This window comes from Lampetra fluviatilis, chromosome 50 (assembly GCF_964198595.1).
Source record: "Lampetra fluviatilis chromosome 50, kcLamFluv1.1, whole genome shotgun sequence".
NCBI classification, from domain to species: domain Eukaryota; kingdom Metazoa; phylum Chordata; class Hyperoartia; order Petromyzontiformes; family Petromyzontidae; genus Lampetra; species Lampetra fluviatilis.
Window position 1 is genome coordinate 4880451 of NC_136324.1, and position 18328 is coordinate 4898778.

The 18328-nt window shown below is 57.3% G+C and overlaps 1 protein-coding gene across 1 annotated transcript in view; it reads left to right on the plus strand.

Annotated features, from left to right (window-relative positions):
- Window positions 1-18328, plus strand: part of LOC144948547 (syntaxin-binding protein 5-like) — a 95665-nt gene that overhangs the window by 36332 nt on the left and 41005 nt on the right. Inside the window, exons 8-13 of the mRNA XM_078878116.1 lie at window positions 6589-6609; window positions 6894-6947; window positions 7904-7985; window positions 12272-12372; window positions 15625-15759; window positions 18036-18099. Coding sequence (XP_078734242.1) covers window positions 6589-6609; window positions 6894-6947; window positions 7904-7985; window positions 12272-12372; window positions 15625-15759; window positions 18036-18099 — 457 coding nt within the window. The remainder of the gene's footprint in view (window positions 1-6588; window positions 6610-6893; window positions 6948-7903; window positions 7986-12271; window positions 12373-15624; window positions 15760-18035; window positions 18100-18328) is intronic.

Sequence of the window (18328 nt, forward strand, 5' to 3'; positions counted from 1 at the left end):
TCGCCCGTGTATTCTTCCTTGTTTTTTTGGTATTCGGCATTCACTTGTCCCCGCTCGTTCCTTGATTCATTCGTTCTTGTTTCCTTTGGCGCTGTCAACATCGCATTGGTCTTCTTACATTATTCATTCCACAGTTTGTAAATTCCCCTTTCGGTCCTGTGCGCGCTCACCCTTTCGTTCTTCGATCGCCCATCTGTCTGTTCGTCAACGAATCGTTCTCTTCATGCGCTCGTTCACAAATCGCTCATTCACCCGTCCGTTCGTTCATTCTTTCATTCACTGTTTGCTCCTTCAGCGCTGGAAACGTAACCAGGTTCTTCATTCAGCTATTCATTCGCCATTCATTCAATCGCCCAGTCACTATTTGTTCTTCGTTCGCCCACAATCCATCTATTCATTCATCCACGTGTTCGTTCAATTCATTCACAGATCACTCATTCACCTGTTCCCTCTCCCGTCCGATTGGAGTCGTTTCGGTGGTTAAAGACGTCATCCTCAAGCGATGCTTCTGTGGTGCACAATCATGACCAACAATCCACAACAACACCCAACACGATTGTCACTAACACTGTGGCCACACAATGAAAAATATAGAATAGGCGACGTTTCGGGCACTGACCCTTCATAGCACTTAAGAGACACGACAACGTGGCAATGACCCTTCTTCACGGCACACGGGCCGGTGTGTCGTGATGAAGGGCGATTGCCCGAACCGTCGCCCATGAGAAACGTTTAAGGGCGCAGTGTTGTTGACGGCGCGTGTTGAGGCTCCAGCGTTACGTCCACGCACGTGAAGTGTGCATGGGGGCAGCAAGACGGTGGGGAGATGAGGAGGTGGTCGTGGAGGTGGTGATGGTGGTGGTGGTAGTGAAGGGGGAGGAGGTGGTACAGGAGGAGGTGATGGTGGAGGAGGTGATGGTGGGGGAGGAGGAGGTGGAGGAAGAAGTAGGGAAGAGAGGAGGGGGAGGTGGTGGCGTAGAGGGAAGATGAGTAGGTGGCAGAGGAGGTGATGAAGGAGGAGGATGGAGAGGGAAGAGGTGGTGGATGAGGAGGAGCAGGGTGTGACCACGTGGCTCGCGGTCGGTCTCTGGCTCGCCAGTGAATAGTCCGGGCCGGACAAACAGGCCAAGCCAGTCCAGCGAGCGAGTCTCCGCTTCATGCTGATGCTGCCCGCCTATTCAGAGTCAAACTGGGCAAGGAAGCGGCGGTTGGTGACACGCGATGCTGGAGGAGTAGGGGGGGGTCAGCGCTGCGCCCGTCACGTGACAGCAGACCGCGTGACAGCTTGACGCGTGGCTGTTCGGGAGGAATGGAGCAAACAAATTTATTCAAATTTTTTCTTCTCTCCTGTTTTGTTGTTTCTTAAATGGAAAAATGCTGTGCCTGTGGGCAGGCGGCAGCGCGCGTGTCAGAATGTGTGTGTGTGTGGGTGCGGGGAGCGGTGGTGGAGCGGTTAGCGCACTTCGCTGCGAACCCGGCGACACGAGTTCCATTCCCGCTCACGGCCAACTCCAGTGTCGATTATCCGAACCGGTCCTGGGCCTCCCCTAGGTCGACTAAGCCTCAAATGAGTACCGGGTGCGGTGTGTAAACGTCGACACCAGGGAGACAGAGGCGGCCGGGCATGGTGTTGGCCACCCGCCCCCTCGAGTGCCGTGCCGGCCTTCATAGGTGCTCGCTAACAGCACTTGCCCCTACAGTCTGTTACAGGCTATACGGGGGATCTTTGTCTTTTTTGTGTGTGGGGAGCGGTGGCGCAGTGGTTAGGGTGCAGCGCTGCGAACCCGGGCGACCAACACTGGGGACGACTCTCTGAGCTGCTCCCGGACTTGGCTTCTTCCCTAGGTCGACTCGGCCTTAAATGAGTACATGGTCCCGTATGCAATTGTATACACACGCCTCCGATTCGCGCGGTTGGCTACGTATGGTGCAAAAGAAGTTCAATGTGCAATACCCTCCGACTCGCACATATGCCCATGTACTTACATAGATGCCCACAGACTCACACAGACCCACGCAGAGACCCACAGACCCACGCAGAGACCCACAGACCCACACAGAGACCCACAGACTCTCACAGAGACCCACATACTCACGCAGAGACCCACAGACCCACACAGAGACCCACAGACCCACGCAGAGACCCACAGACCCACGCAGAGACCCACAGACCCACACAGAGACCCACAGACTCTCACAGAGACCCAGAGACCCACATACTCACACAGAGACCCACACAGAGACCCACAGACTCACACAGAGACCCACAGACCCACGCAGAGACCCACAGACTCACGCAGAGACCCACAGACTCACACAGAGACCCACATACTCACACAGAGACCAACAGACCCACGCAGAGACCCACAGACTCACACAGAGACCCACAGATCCACACAGAGACCCACAGACTCTCACAGAGACCCACAGACCCACGCAGAGACCCACAGACCCACGCAGAGACCCACAGACCCACACAGAGACCCACAGACCCACACAGAGACCCACAGACTCTCACAGAGACCCACAGACCCACGCAGAGACCCACAGACCCACACAGAGACCCACAGACCCACACAGAGACCCACAGACCCACACAGAGACCCACAGACTCTCACAGAGACCCACAGACCCACACAGAGACCCACAGACTCTCACAGAGACCCACAGACCCACACAGAGACCCACAGACTCTCACAGAGACCCACAGACCCACACAGAGACTCACATAGAGACTCCCAGAGAGACCCACACAGAGACTCACATAGGTGCCCACAGAGACCCATAGAGACGCCCATATATGTTTCCTAGACTCCTATAGAGGTCCATAGACTCCCACAGAGACCCGGAGAGACGCGTAGAGGCTCATAGATTCCCATAGAGGCCCATCGACTCCCATAGATACTCCCATAGAGGCCCGTTCACTCCCTAAACCTTGTTGAAGTCCACGCTCATCTGCCAGTGATCGCCCCCTCCCTCTCGTGTGATCTCTCTTAGCTCTCTCGCTCGATCTCTCTCTTAGCTGTCCCGCGTTCTTGTACCGACGACGCTTTCGACTAGAGACAGAGAGACACGCACAGAGAAAGAGACAGAGAGAGAGACACAGAGAGAGAGAGAGACACGCGCAAAGAGAGACACGCGCAGAGAGAGACGCGCAGAGAGAGAGACACAGAGAGAGACACACAGAGAGAGACACACAGAGAGACACACACACAGAGAGACACACACACAGAGAGACAAAGACAGAGAAAGACGGAGAGACTCCAGTCGCTGTGCGTGAAGGAGACACGGGGAGGTCAGGCGAGTCGCGGGTCCCTGCCGACTCCGTCTTATCAGCCCGATCCCTATCTCTACCCCCCCGCCACTATCTCACGGGCGCAGTCAATATGACAGCAGCGGGGGGGGGGGGCAGGGGAGCGAGGGGGGGGCAGGGGAGCGAGGGGGGGGCAGGGGAGCGAGGGGGGGGCAGGGGAGCGAGGGGGGGGCAGGGGAGCGAGGGGGGGGCAGGGGAGCGAGGGGGGGCAGGGGAGCGAGGGGGGGGCAGGGGAGCGAGGGGGGGGCTCCACTGAACATCGTGGATCTGTCACAGGACGAGCTCCGACTGGCACGCCGACCAGAGACGACGTTTGACGAGGGTGTTGAAGAGTCACCCGCGCGTCACCCCACCACCACCACCACCACACGGGGACCTGCCGTGCGTTGCCGTCACTGCGGTGAAACCCATTCACGCTGCTGCTGGCTGGACCAGAGGAGGTGGTGGGGGGCGTTGGAGGAGGGGGGGGGGGGCGGGGGGCTGAGGAACTGGCCCCGTTGTTTAAACTGGAGTCCAACCCGGGCCACCTCTGGATTAAAATTCCGACGTTCTGACCGTGGCAGCACATCAGCGTGGTGGTGGTGGTGATGATGATGCAGCTGCTGCTGCTGATGACGATGATTGTTGCTTCTGTTGCTGCTGCTGGTTCTGTTGCGACTGATGATCATTCTATTTCTGTTGCTGATGATGTTGTCTGAAGGCTTCGGCAGAAAGCCTTGGTTGTTGGAGCGGAGAGTGCGTGTGGAGAGGAAGTGGAGTGAGATGAGAGGAGAGAGGTTGGTGGTGGTTGGTGGTGGTGGTGGTGGTTGTTGTTGTTGTTGGCGTGAGTGCCTCTGTGGATCATACGAATTGTTCATCTGCTGTGAGGGATTTGTCTCTTGCAGGGTTTGGTGAAGGGCTTCATGGGAAGGGTGTCCAGCTAAGGAATTGTGTGTGTCAGTGTGTGTGTGTCATTGTGTGTGTGTGTCAGTGTGTGTGTGTGTGTGTCATTGTGTGTGTGTCAGTGTGTGTGTGTCATTGTGGGGAGCGGTAGTGTAGCGGTTAGCGAGCTGCGCTATGAACCTAGAGACCCAGGTTCGATTCCCGCTCACAGCCAACACCAGTGACGATTATCTGAACCGGTTCTGGGCCTCCCCTGGGTCGACTCAGCCTGAAATGAGTACCTGGTGCGGTGTGTAAACATCGCCACTGGGGAGAAAGGCGTGGTGCTGGCCACCCACCCCCTCGTGTACCGTTCCGGCCTTCATAGGTGCTCGCTAATAGCACTTGCCCCTACAGTCTGTTAAGGCTATACGGGGGATCTTTGTTTTATCTTTGTGTCATTGTGTATGTGGCAGTGTGTGTATGTGCTAACGAGCACCTATGAAGCGGTGGTGTAGGGGTTAGCATGCTGCGCTATAAACCCGGCGGCCCGAGTTCGATTCCCACTCATGACCAACACCAGTGATGATTAGCTGAACTGGTCCTGGGCCTCCTCCCCTAGGTCGACTCAGCCTCAAACGATTAGAGGCGGCCAGGCGTGGTGCTGGCCACCCACCCCCTCGTGCGCCATGCCGGCCTTCAAAGGTGCTCTCTAACAGCACTTGCCCCAACATTCTGTTGAGGCTATACGGGGAATCTTTGTCTTTGTGTGTATGTGTTAGCGATTGGCAAATCGCAAAGGCTGCGAAAAGTCCTCTTACTTTCTTATTGGAATTTTTTATTATTATTCTATATTTGATTATTTAACTTAACAAATGTTTTATGTTTGATTGTTCTATTTCAATTTTTTTTTTATAAATACATGTTGGAAGAAATTCGTATCTTTTAAGTTCTCATCCTTGCATTGTTGATATCATGTGGTAATGCTCCATCACATGTTTTAAATCTATTACACAGTGAATATTGAACTGAAGCTTGACTTTTAAAAAAAATTAGTCGCAAATCAAATCGTCAGAAAAATCTCAATTAGATATTTTCCCCAAATCGTTCAGCCCCAGTGGCCAGCACCACGCCCGGCCGCTTTTGTCTCCCCAGTGGCGATGTTCACACACCTTACCAGGTATGCACATTTGAGGCTGAGTCTACCTAGGGGAGGACCAGGACCGGTTTATATAATTGTCACTGGGTGTTGGCCATGAGCGGGAATCGAACTCCGCTCGTCGCGTTCGTAGCGCAGCGCAGCGCTAACCGCAATGCTCCTGCGTTCTACGAGCCTGGCGACCCGAGTTCGATTCCCGCTCACGGCCAACCAACAACCGTGACGATTATCTGAACCGGTGATGGGCCTCCCCTAGGTCGACTTGGCCTCGAATGAGTACATCCACTATCAACCCACATCATCACAATCATCATCGTCGTCGTCGTCATCATCACGTGAGCTGGATACCCCCCCCCGCCGTCTCCGCGTGCCACTCCTAACGATTCCGTCCGGCATCGCGCATCGACCCACGTGTTTAATTAGCGTAACCTGAATACACAAACACGTGCGTCGCTCTCGCCGTGTTAACGTGTACGTGTGTACGTGTGTATACCTGTACGTGTGTGTACCTGTGTACCTGTGTGTGTGTACCTGTGTGTGTGTACCTGTGTGTGTGTACCTGTGTGTGTGTGTGTACGTGTGTGTACGTGTGTGTGTGTGCGTGGGGAGCGGTGGTGTAGCGGTTAGCGCGCTGCGCTGCAAACCCGGCGACCCGAGTTCGATTCCCGCTCATGGCCAGCACCGGTGACGATTATCTAAACCGGTCATGGGCCTCCCCTAGGTCGACTCAGCCTCAAATGTGTACCTGGTGCGGTGTTTAAACATCGCCACTAGGGAGACAAAGGCGGCCGGGCGTGGCGCTGGCCACCCACCCCCTCGTGTGCCGTGCCGGCCTTCACAGGTGCTCGCTCACAGCACTTTCCCCAACAGTCCGTTGAGGCTATACGGGGGGATCTTTGTCTTGTGTACGATGGCAATGTTGCCCATGACGGGGAGGGCTCCGGGAATTTGGGGTTCGTTCCGCAGACCACGGCGGCGGTGGCACTCCGGAGGGAATGGGGCTTGCGTATCGCTCTGGTGATGTTCTACTGAGGTTGATGGTTCCACCACCGGTGTCATCGAGGAGGATGATGGGCAGCAGCAGGAGGAGGAGGAGGACTGTCAAAGCTAGGTGGAGGTGGTGTGCGTGCGTTTGTTTATGTGCTCGCAAACAGCACTTGCCCCGGCATCCCGGGCGCAGGAATATAACACTGGCGTGGAGGGGGGGGGGACCTTTTGTGTTTGGACTCGGGCACGTGCGCGCGTGAATGCGCAGCTTTGCGCAGTGGCTTGCAAGGTGCGTGTTGAGGTTCAACTGAGCGTGTAGCAGTCGCTTCCAATACTCATCAGAGGCGGCCACGGGGGTGGGGGGGGGTCGGGGGATCTTTAAGCCAATTAATAATCCCCTCCTTTAGCCACCGAGAGGGGAAGCCGACCATCGATGGATTGATTGAGAAAGAAATTCCACGATCGACTCCCCGTGTCACTGACTCTCCACCACTCTCCACCACTCTCCACCCCTCTCCCCCCACGCTCTCCCCCCACGCTCTCTGCTCAGTGTGCCCCCTTTGTTATTGGCAGAATCGGGAGCAGGCGGTCGCTCACACCGCTGGCGACGTTCACCGTGGCCCCGGGGTTCAGAGAGCAGGGGCGCGCTAACCACTGCGCCACCGCTCCCACTGCGGTGTTCACAGTTTTTATTTTTTACCTGGCGTCACCCTCTCAACACCTCCGCCCCTCCCCCCCTTCTCCCCCGGGCCGCACACCAATTATCACTTTGTGACAGTTAGATTCCCCTTAATTGGAAGCAGCGCACGCGCGCGACGCAAGCGCTAATTGGCCATAATGACCGTGGCGCTGAGTGGGCGGGGTGGGGGAGGGGGTAGGGGAAAGGTAGGGGGGGGTATTCCACGTCGTGTACACGTGGCTGGCGCGTTCTCTACGCTGCCGCATTTTGAATCAAATATTTGCGGTGACGACCGTTGGCTTCATGCCGCTTGGTTGGCGCGCCGGGCTCACGAAGCGTGGGAGGAGAAGTGACGGCGGCGATGGGACGTGGATTGTTGAAGGAGGAGTGCGTCAGGGAAGCGCAGGAAGAGAGGCGACACGTGACGGGAGTGGCGGGGAGGGAGAGGGACGCGCGGATCGGAGGGCACACGCCACACACAGTCAACAGAGGCTTCCGTGTTGACTGTGGGAGACAATCGGGAGTGGTGCTTGGGCCGGACGTGTCACGTCTCCAAGGGACCACGAGGGTGGTGGTGGTGGTGGTGAGAATGGTGGTGGTGGTGGGAGCCGTGGTGTGGCGGTTCGCACTACGCTGCGCTATGACACCCGGTGGCCCGAGTTGGATTCCTGTTCTCGGCCAACACAATTAATGATAATGGTGATCATCGGCATCACGGTGCCGATGATAATGCCGATAATGATGGTCCTGATGGTGATGGCAACGAAAATGTAGCCACTGATGATGATGATGATACTGCTGATGATGATGATGATACTGCTGATGATGATGACACTGCTGATGATGATGACACTGCTGATGATGATGATACTGCTGATGATGATGACCCTTAACGAATACGCAGACTGGGCCGTCCTGGTGTTGACTGCCACTGCCAACACGAGAACGGAGCCGCGGTCATTCAGCTCCAGTTCCTCATCAACGAGGTGAGACCTCTTCCAAAGACAAAGATCCCCCGTGTAGCCTTAACAGACTTTTGGGGCAAGTGATGTTTGCGAGAAATAACGACCTCCTCCACACACACGCGCACACGAACAAAGACAAAGATCCCCCATAAAGCCTTCACCGACTTTTTTGGGGCAAGTGATGTGCGTGCACGCACGCATGCACAGTGACATGCACGCTGTCATACCCACACACGCAAACGCACATCAACATTATCACAGCGCCTGTGCCAGGCCAGGTGCACTTTGAGGTCACGTGAAGTATCGAAGGCTCGCTGGCACAGGAGGTCACGGGACAGACCCAGGTGCCATGGGTTGACTGACTGAGATGACTGGCAGATGCACCGTCAGCTCCTCACACAATCCAGCCTGACCCACACACGTGGACACAGACACGCACACACACACGTACAACAACAACAACCGCCATTCGCCACTAAGTGGCGGTGACGTCACCACGACGCTTGTGCCAGGCCAAGTGCACCTTGAGGCCACGTGAAGTGTCGAACGCCCGCTGGCAGGAGGTCACGGGACAGACCCAGGTGCCACGGGTCGACTGACTGAGATGACTGAGATGACTGGCTGATGCTCCATCTGTGCCCCCTACTGTACGAACTTGCTGTTCTTTAGCCACCTGGCGCTCCGTTCGTTGTTGTGAGCGTCGCTCCTCCGCCCTCCGTTGTTATTGGAGGGCGACTGCCTCCAACTGCCCAGTAGCGTCCTTCACGAGCCTCCTCCACAGAGGCCGATCTTGACACCGCTGGTACCAGTCATCAGCAAGTCCACTCAGCTCCACGTCCTCCTGTACCACATCACTCCATCTCTTCTCTAGCCCGTGCCGCGCCCGTCTAGCCCCCTTGATCCGGCCAAACAAAAGCTGTTTAGGCATGCGGTGGCTGGACATGCGGGCTACATGACCCAGCCAACGCAGCCTTGCCTGCCGGAGGAGCTCACCGATGGGACTTTGCCCAGATCTTTCAAGGATTTGTAAGCTCCTCACACAATCCACCCTGGTTAAACCCAGGATGGATCGTAGGCAGGCCAGCCTAAATGTTTCCAACCGGCGAAGATTCTCCATTCGGGGGGTCCACACACATACAAACACACGCGTACGCACACACGAACGCTCTCATACCCACACGTGCTGTTTGGTCTGCAGAGAACAAAGCGCAGAGCACTGCGCTAATGAGCTCTCTCTCTCGCTCTCCCCCCTCACTCGCTCTCCCCCCTCACTCGCTCTCCCCCCTCTCTCACTCTCCTCCTCACTCACTCTCCCCCCTCTATTGATGAGCCTTACCCCTAACCCTTCTCTCTGGCTTCCCTTTACCCCTCTTTCTCTCCCCCCCATTTCTCTCCCATCTCTCCCTCCTTCTCTCTACTCTCTCTCCCCCGCTCTCCCCACATTCTCCCCACACTCTCCCCTTCGTTCCCTCACTCTCCCCTCTCTCCATCTCTCTCCCCTCTCTCCATCTCCCTCCCTCTCATCTCTGCCCCTCTTCACGTGAGCCCCTATCGCTTCGCCGTTGTCGCACCTCGCTCTGTGCACGTGGCGGTGACGACGATGACGACGGCGATTGCTGACGGTGGTAGTGGTGACAGACGAGCGGTGGCGCAGCGGTTGGCGCACTGCGCTACGAACGCTGCTGCACCCGCCGCGCTGCCCCTTTAGCGGCGGTGCCACCCCCGTGGGCGATCGTCCCGTGCGCGCCGCCCGGCAAAGCCTCGCGAACACTTTTCGGGAGAGTCCTGCCAACGTCGTTTCACGCGCCGCTGCAGATGCTGCTCTACCAATCCACAAGGTGTCATTTGCGGTGGGATTTTTTTTCGCTTAAACTCGGCGGAAAAACTTGGGACCTCCGACGCCGGCAAGCGACGGGCCTCCTCTTGCCAACGGTCTCGCGGGGATCTTTGACGGCCGGTAGCATCCCGGTCGACGTACGCAGGCGGCAGCGTTGACCCGGGCGTCCCACTGGATCCGAACCGCGACCTACCCCCCCCCCCCCCACCCCCTCTGTAACAAAGCAAGCGGTCGACACGCTGCTAACCACGTGGCCTCAAATGGGTGGTGGTGGGGTGGGGGGCGGCTGAAAGTTCGTGAGAGCGGAGAGATCTTTACGGTTTTAAACCGGATTTACGAACGCGTCGTAAACATCTTGCGTGTAATGTTTAACGCGCACGCACACACGCGGTGCCCCGTGGACCGTCGCACACGACGGGAAGTGGAAGGGGTTATTGCCATGGGGGTTAGGGGCGAGGGCCCTAAATCGTTGTCTGCTGCTGCTGCCCGTGGGAGTGATTTGCGGCCGGGTGGCGTTAGGCGCTCCTGGACTTGGCACCGCATGCGACGCTGCGAAAGATCAAAGACCGAAACGCCCCTCGGCGCACCGGATGTCATGGGATCTCGCAAGCTAAGCAGGGGCTTGAGCCTGGTTAACAATTGGATTGGGAAAACAACGACCACCACTGTCACCTATAGGGCTTGCCAGGCTGTTGCAGGCGTGGGGACTGCAAGTGGACTGCAGCATCGTGATGGGTGAGATCCACAGAGAGATTTGGTCTGCTCACTGGATGGATTGAGGCTGTGGAATGAATCCATCTGTGCGGAGGTGCGAGTTTTATCTCCTTGCTATGCGCGGTGGGTGTTCTCCGTGTGCTCCGGTTTGCATAGGCGACCACCACCACGATCACCAGCAAGCAAGCAGGGCTTGCCAGGTGTTGTAGGCGTGTGGGCAGGCAGTGCGGTGAGGCCAGGAAGTGGCGGAGCCACGCGTCTCCCCCTCGTGGACGGCGGCGCGTTGCTGCTGGGCTTGTCTCCGGGCTTCTCCAGTTGCCTCCTCCTCCACACACGAAGCCAAAACTCTCATCGCCAAACCACGGAATTCACGCCGCAAACATCCCAGCGGAGTGGCAGCAGCAGCACGACCCTCCTGACAACGAGTATTGAGACTCGCTGAGACTTTCCTGGGTGAATAAAGGACATTGCTGTGACCATTCTTGTGTGTAACTCCTGACAATATGTATATAGTCTGAGAGCAAGTCTCTCCATCCCGGACCATTCAAGAGCCACGACAGCTGAGCCCAGGCCTCCAAACGCTCGGTCGGCACGGAGGTGTTGGCACGAGGTGGCTCTACTTCGCTGACGAGGCCCAACGATGACGAGGCCGCCACACGGCGTGCTCGCCGTGGAAGTTCGCGGTTCGAATTCCGAGCGGCCGCCCCGGTTATTGCCGCATGCGAAACGCGGTAACGCGACCGCTCCGCTCCGTCTGTTTCGCTCGCAGCGGACGTTGAAACAAAATAACAAAAAACGATCAACTATCTTGATTTAACCAGGTAAGGCCCCACTGAGCTATGTAGGCTTTTTTCAGAAGCGACCTGGCATTCACAAACGATAGCTCAACGAAGTGGCTTATCAACACGTGGAAATTGACAGCAGCCAAACACTCCGAACGCACGTTGATTCTTAGTGTGGAGGGAACAACCTGGAGGACTCTACGCGACCACGGGGAGAACACACAAACTTCAAACATGCAGGCGTCAGGGTCGGGATTGAACCCATGCCCTCCTGTATAGCAGGCGAGGTAGTTAACATCTCACCACCGTGACTCCACCCTTGGCCTCCCACTTGTCTCCACCCTCGCCTCCACTCTCGCGAGAGTCTTGCGGTCGTGCACCTGTGTCACGGTCACGTGTCCGGTGGGGGATCGCGTGGCTGCTGCGGCAGTGATCGCCCCCCAATGCGAAAGACTCAGCAGGGCCCTCCGAGAAGAAGAGCCACTTGGTAAACAAACGTTCAATAGGATTGGGCCAACAACGTTGCCATGCGGTTGGGACCACGTGCCTCCACCGTGTGTGCATATTTGTCTGCTTGTTTGTGTCCGAGCATCTCGGTGTGTGTCTCTGCTTGTCTCGGTGTGTCTCCGTTTCTCCATCTGTCTTGGGGTGTCCCAGTTTCTCCGCGTGTTCCCGCGTCCCCTGTGTCTCCCCATGTCCCCGTGTTTCTGCGCGGCAAGGCGTCCTGGTGAGCGTGTCTTCGGACGGCAGTCTCTGTGTCTCCACATCTCTTGACCTGGGCCCCGTGTCTCCGCGTGTCCCCCTGTCTCCACGTATCCCCGTGTCTCCCCATGTCCCCGTGTTTCTGCGCGGCAAGGCGTCCTGGTGAGCGTGTCTTCGGACGGCAGTCTCTGTGTCTCCACATCTCTTGACCTGGGCCCCGTGTCTCCGCGTGTCCCCCTGTCTCCACGTGGCCCCGTGTCTCTGCGTGGCAGGGCGCTCTGGTGAGCGTGTCTGCGGACGACAGCCTCAACCTCTGGAACCTGCGGCAGAAGCGGCCGGCGATCCTCCACTCGCTGAAGTTCAACCGCGAGAGGTGACGGGGGCCGGGAGGTCGCCACGCGCAGAGACGAGACGACACGGAGACGCGGGAGACACAGACGGAGACGTGCGGAGGGATGGGTGGGGAGAGATGCGGTGGCACGGGGAGAGATATGGAGAAACACACGGGGGAGACACAAGGGGAGGCAGAGAGGTGCATGGGGAGACGGACAGAGAGCAGGGCACACACGGAGCAACACGGAGAGAGAGACAGATGGGGAGACAGAGGGAGGCACACCATCCAACCAGACACTCGCCCTAACCCCTAACCACACTAGGTAAACAAACCATATCCCCTAACCACACTAGGTAAACAAACCATAACCCCTAACCACACTAGGTAAACAAACCATAACCCCTAACCACACTAGCCAAACAAACCCTCACCCCTAACCACACTAGCCAAACAAACCCTAACCCCTAACCACACTAGGTAAACAAACCCTAACCCCTAACCACACTAGGTAAACAAACCATAACCCCTAACCACACTAGGTAAACAAACCATAACCCCTAACCACACTAGCCAAACAAACCCTCACCCCTAACCACACTAGCCAAACAAACCCTAACCCCTAACCACACTAGCCAAACAAACCCTAACCCCTAACCACACTAGGTAAACAAACCATAACCCCTAACCACACTAGGTAAACAAACCCTAACCCCTAACCACACTAGGTAAACAAACCCTAACCCCTAACCACACTAGCCAAACAAACCCTAACCCCTAACCACACTAGGTAAACAAACCCTAACCCCTAACCACACTAGGTAAACAAACCATAACCCCTAACCACACTAGGTAAACAAACCATAACCCCTAACCACACTAGGTAAACAAACCATAACCCCTAACCACACTAGCCAAACAAACCCTAACCCCTAACCACACTAGGTAAACAAACCCTGACCCCTAACCACACTAGCCAAACAAACCCTAACCCCTAACCACACTAGGTAAACAAGCCATAACCCCTAACCACACTAGCCAAACAAACCCTCACCCCTAACCACACTAGCCAAACAAACCCTAACCCCTAACCACACTAGGTAAACAAACCCTAACCCCTAACCACACTAGGTAAACAAACCCTAACCCCTAACCACACTAGGTAAACAAACCCTAACCCCTAACCACACTAGCCAAACAAACCCTAACCCCTAACCACACTAGGTAAACAAACCCTAACCCCTAACCACACTAGGTAAACAAACCATAACCCCTAACCACACTAGGTAAACAAACCATAACCCCTAACCACACTAGGTAAACAAACCATAACCCCTAACCACACTAGCCAAACAAACCCTAACCCCTAACCACACTAGGTAAACAAGCCATAACCCCTAACCACACTAGCCAAACAAACCATAACCCCTAACCACACTAGGTAAACAAACCATAACCCCTAACCACACTAGGTAAACAAACCATAACCCCTAACCACACTAGCCAAACAAACCCTAACCCCTAACCACACTAGGTAAACAAGCCATAACCCCTAACCACACTAGGTAAACAAACCCTAACCCCTAACCACACTAGCCAAACAAACCATAACCCCTAACCACACTAGCCAAACAAACCATAACCCCTAACCACACTAGGTAAACAAACCCTAACCCCTAACCACACTAGCCAAACAAACCCTAACCCCTAACCACACTAGCCAAACAAGCCCTAACCCCAAACCACATTAACCAACCAACCCCTAACCAAAATAATATAAATAATAATAGAAATAAAATAAAAAATACTTTTATTTCTATTATTTCTATTATTTTTATTATTTACTTTTATTATTTATTTTTACCTACGTGACTTTACCGAAAAAACCTAAGAGTACCTAACCACACTAACCAACCAACCTTACCGCTAGCCCAAACCGCACGAGTTAACCACCCGGCACACCACCTCCACTCTACACCTCTCGCTACGCGCTCTGGCTACTACGACCCAGTCACGTGCCACCAAACTCCGGTCCACACCAGGGACCCGGCAACTACACTCAAGCGAGATGATGTTTAAGCCCCTCTAATCACCGCCACCACCACCGTAATCATCGCCATCACCGTCGTCATGGCGATGGTGATCGCGTTGAAGTTACTGTGATTACGTAACCGCAGCAGCAATAATAATAATAATATCTCTGATCGCTCAGCGCCGCTGGGGCCTCGCCGAGGGCCAGATGGCAGCGTCAGCTGTTGATTCACAAAAGAAATATAAAAAAACGAGCGTAAACCAGGAAATAATGAAATAAATGCACCCCCCCCCCTCCGTGCGCTGCATCGCCCGGATTCCGGGATCGTGGATTTCGAGTCCCATTCTGTCTCCCGCCGTCTCCTTGGTGTTGTTTTGTCGCTCGTGCAGTCGCTTTAATTCCGCGATTGGCGATATGTAACATTAGCATAAAAGTAGCGTATAATTAGCATACAATTAGCATACACTTTAAAAAATTGAGAGAGAGGCAAGGACTCTTATTCACTACGCCATCATCACCAGTCATCTATCCACTGCTGGATTGAGACCCTCCCCAAGCCTTAGGCCTAAACCCTGACTCCAACTTCAGAGCAAGTGTTCACCCTTTGCCCTGTGTCTCGCCTAACCCTAGCATGACCACGCTCTGAGCAGTAACCCCAACCCCAAACCAAAACCCGAGCTTGAACCTTCAGCTTGAACCTGTGCAATTAACCCTAACTCTCGCCTGAAGCTCCTTACACTGACTCCAACCACATGCCTTTACACGAGCCCTCGCCTAGCCCGAGCCTATCCCCATCCATTACACTCGCCTGCGGCCTAGCTCTAGCCCTCACATCAGCCATACCTCTAACCCCAAGCTGTATCGCTAATTCTTGCCTGGGACGCGAAACATCACCTTAGCCCCTTCCTCTGATACTGAACCCCCAGCAACCCGAAATGCTCTCAACTCTCGCACCGAACCTTGGCACTTCCGTCAGCCGTCACTTTGACACCTGACCTTGAACCCTGACGTGTAACCCCTATCGCCACTTTGACCCCTGAACCCTGACGTGTAACCCATATCATCACTTTGACCCCTGAACCCTGACACGTAGCCCCTATCGTCACTTTGACCCCTGACCCCTGATGCGTAACCCCTGTCGTCACTTTGACTCCTGAACCCTGACGCGTAACCCGCTTCTTCACTTTGACACCTGAACTCTGACCCCCGACGCGTTACCCCGATCGTCACTTTGACCCTGACGCGTGGCGCCACGGTTACAGGATCACCTGCTGCCACCTCCCGTTCCAAAGCAAGTGGCTCTACATCGGCACGGAGCGCGGGAACATCCACATCGTGAACGTCGAGTCCTTCGTGCTCTCGGGTTATGTGATCATGTGGAACAAAGCCATCGAGCTGTGAGTCCACGCGGTGACGCGTGTGTGTGTGTGTGCGCGCGTGTTTGTGTGTGCGCGTGTGTGCGCGTGCGTGTGCGTGATCATGTGGAACAAAGCCATCGAGCTGTGAGTCCACGTGGTAACGCGTGTGTGTGTGCGCACGTGTTTGTGTGTGCGTGTTTGTGTGTGCGCGTGTGTGTGCGCGCGTGTTTGTGCGCGCGTGTTTGTGTGCGCGTGTGTGTGCGCGTGTGTGTGCGCGTGCGTGTGCGTGATCATGTGGAACGAAGCCATCGAGCTGTGAGTACACGCGGTGACATGCGCGCGCGTGAGCCAGTGGTTGAGTGAGCGTTTGCATGAGCGGGTTGGTGTGCCTGTGGGCGAGCGAGCGGGTGCGTGTGTGAGTGTGCGAGCGAGCGGGTGCGTGTGTGAGTGGGCGAGCGAGCGGGTGCGTGTGTGAGTGTGCGAGCGAGCGGGTGCGTGTGTGAGTGGGCGAGCGAGCGGGTGCGTGTGTGAGTGGGCGAGCGAGCGGGTGCGTGTGTGAGTGGGCGAGCGAGCGGGTGCGTGTGTGAGTGGGCGAGCGAGCGGGTGCGTGTGTGAGTGGGCGAGCGAGCGGGTGCGTGTGTGAGTGGGCGAGCGAGCGGGTGCGTGTGTGAGTGTGCGAGCGAGCGGGTGCGTGTGTGAGTGGGCGAGCGAGCGGGTGCGTGTGTGAGTGGGCGAGCGAGCGGGTGCGTGTGTGAGTGGGCGAGCGAGCGGGTGCGTGTGTGAGTGGGCGAGCGAGCGGGTGCGCGTGTGAGTGGGCGAGCGAGCGGGTGCGCGTGTGAGTGGGCGAGCGAGCGGGTGCGCGTGTGAGTGGGCGAGCGAGCGGGTGCGCGTGTGAGTGGGCGAGCGAGCGGGTGCGCGTGTGAGTGGGCGAGCGAGCGGGTGCGCGTGTGAGTGGGCGAGCGAGCGGGTGCGCGTGTGAGTGTGCGAGCGAGCGGGTGTGCGAGCGAGCGGGTGCGCGTGTGAGTGTGCGAGCGAGCGGGTGCGCGTGTGAGTGTGCGAGCGAGCGGGTGCGCGTGTGAGTGTGCGAGCGAGCGGGTGCGCGTGTGAGTGTGCGAGCGAGCGGGTGCGCGTGTGAGTGTGCGAGTGAGCGGGTGCGAGTGTGAGTGTGCGAGCGAGCGGGTGCGCGTGTGAGTGTGCGAGCGAGCGGGTGCGCGTGTGAGTGTGCGAGCGAGCGGGTGCGCGTGTGAGTGTGCGAGCGAGCGGGTGCGCGTGTGAGTGTGCGAGCGAGCGGGTGCGCGTGTGAGTGGGCGAGCGAGCGGGTGCGCGTGTGAGTGTGCGAGCGAGCGGGTGCGCGTGTGAGTGGGCGAGCGAGCGGGTGCGCGTGTGAGTGGGCGAGCGAGCGGGTGCGCGTGTGAGTGTGCGAGCGAGCGGGTGCGCGTGTGAGTGTGCGAGCGAGCGGGTGCGCGTGTGAGTGGGCGAGCGAGCGGGTGCGCGTGTGAGTGGGCGAGCGAGCGGGTGCGTGTGTGAGTGGGCGAGCGAGCGGGTGCGTGTGTGAGTGGGCGAGCGAGCGGGTGCGTGTGTGAGTGGGCGAGCGAGCGGGTGCGTGTGTGAGTGGGCGAGCGAGCGGGTGCGTGTGTGAGTGGGCGAGCGAGCGGGTGCGTGTGTGAGTGGGCGAGCGAGCGGGTGCGTGTGTGAGTGGGCGAGCGAGCGGGTGCGTGTGTGAGTGGGCGAGCGAGCGGGTGCGTGTGTGAGTGGGCGAGCGAGCGGGTGCGTGTGTGAGTGGGCGAGCGAGCGGGTGCGTGTGTGAGTGTGCGAGCGAGCGGGTGCGTGTGTGAGTGTGCGAGCCAGCGAGTGTGAGTGTGCGAGCCAGCGGGTGCGAGTGTGAGTGTGCGAGCGAGCGGGTGCGAGTGTGAGTGTGCGAGCGAGCGGGTGCGAGTGTGAGTGTGCGAGCGAGCGGGTGCGCGTGTGAGTGTGCGAGCGAGCGGGTGCGCGTGTGAGTGTGCGAGCGAGCGGGTGCGCGTGTGAGTGTGCGAGCGAGCGGGTGCGCGTGTGAGTGTGCGAGCGAGCGGGTGCGCGTGTGAGTGTGCGAGCGAGCGGGTGCGCGTGTGAGTGTGCGAGCGAGCGGGTGCGCGTGTGAGTGTGCGAGCGAGCGGGTGCGCGTGTGAGTGTGCGAGCGAGCGGGTGCGCGTGTGAGTGTGCGAGCGAGCGGGTGCGCGTGTGAGTGTGCGAGCGAGCGGGTGCGCGTGTGAGCGGGTGTCGCACTCTCGCACGATCCTCACCCCCTCTCCGATTCCCCCCTTGCTGCCCTGCGCCAGATCCACCAAGTCTCACCCCGGCCCCGTCGTCCACATCAGCGACAACCCTCGTGACGACGGCAAAGTGAGTGGCGAGCGAGCGTTTAGGGAGTGAGGTGTGACTCCACCAATGACAGTGCTCCATTTACACTCTTTCTGTTGGAACAGCGGGGCGTTGCATCTGTGCGTGTGTGTTGTCGGTGTATTTGTGCTGGTGCGTCTGTTGCTTGTGTGCCTGTGGGGAGCGGTAGTGCAACGGTCGGCACGCCGCGCTACGAACATCGAGACCCGAGTTCGATTCCCGCTCACGGCCA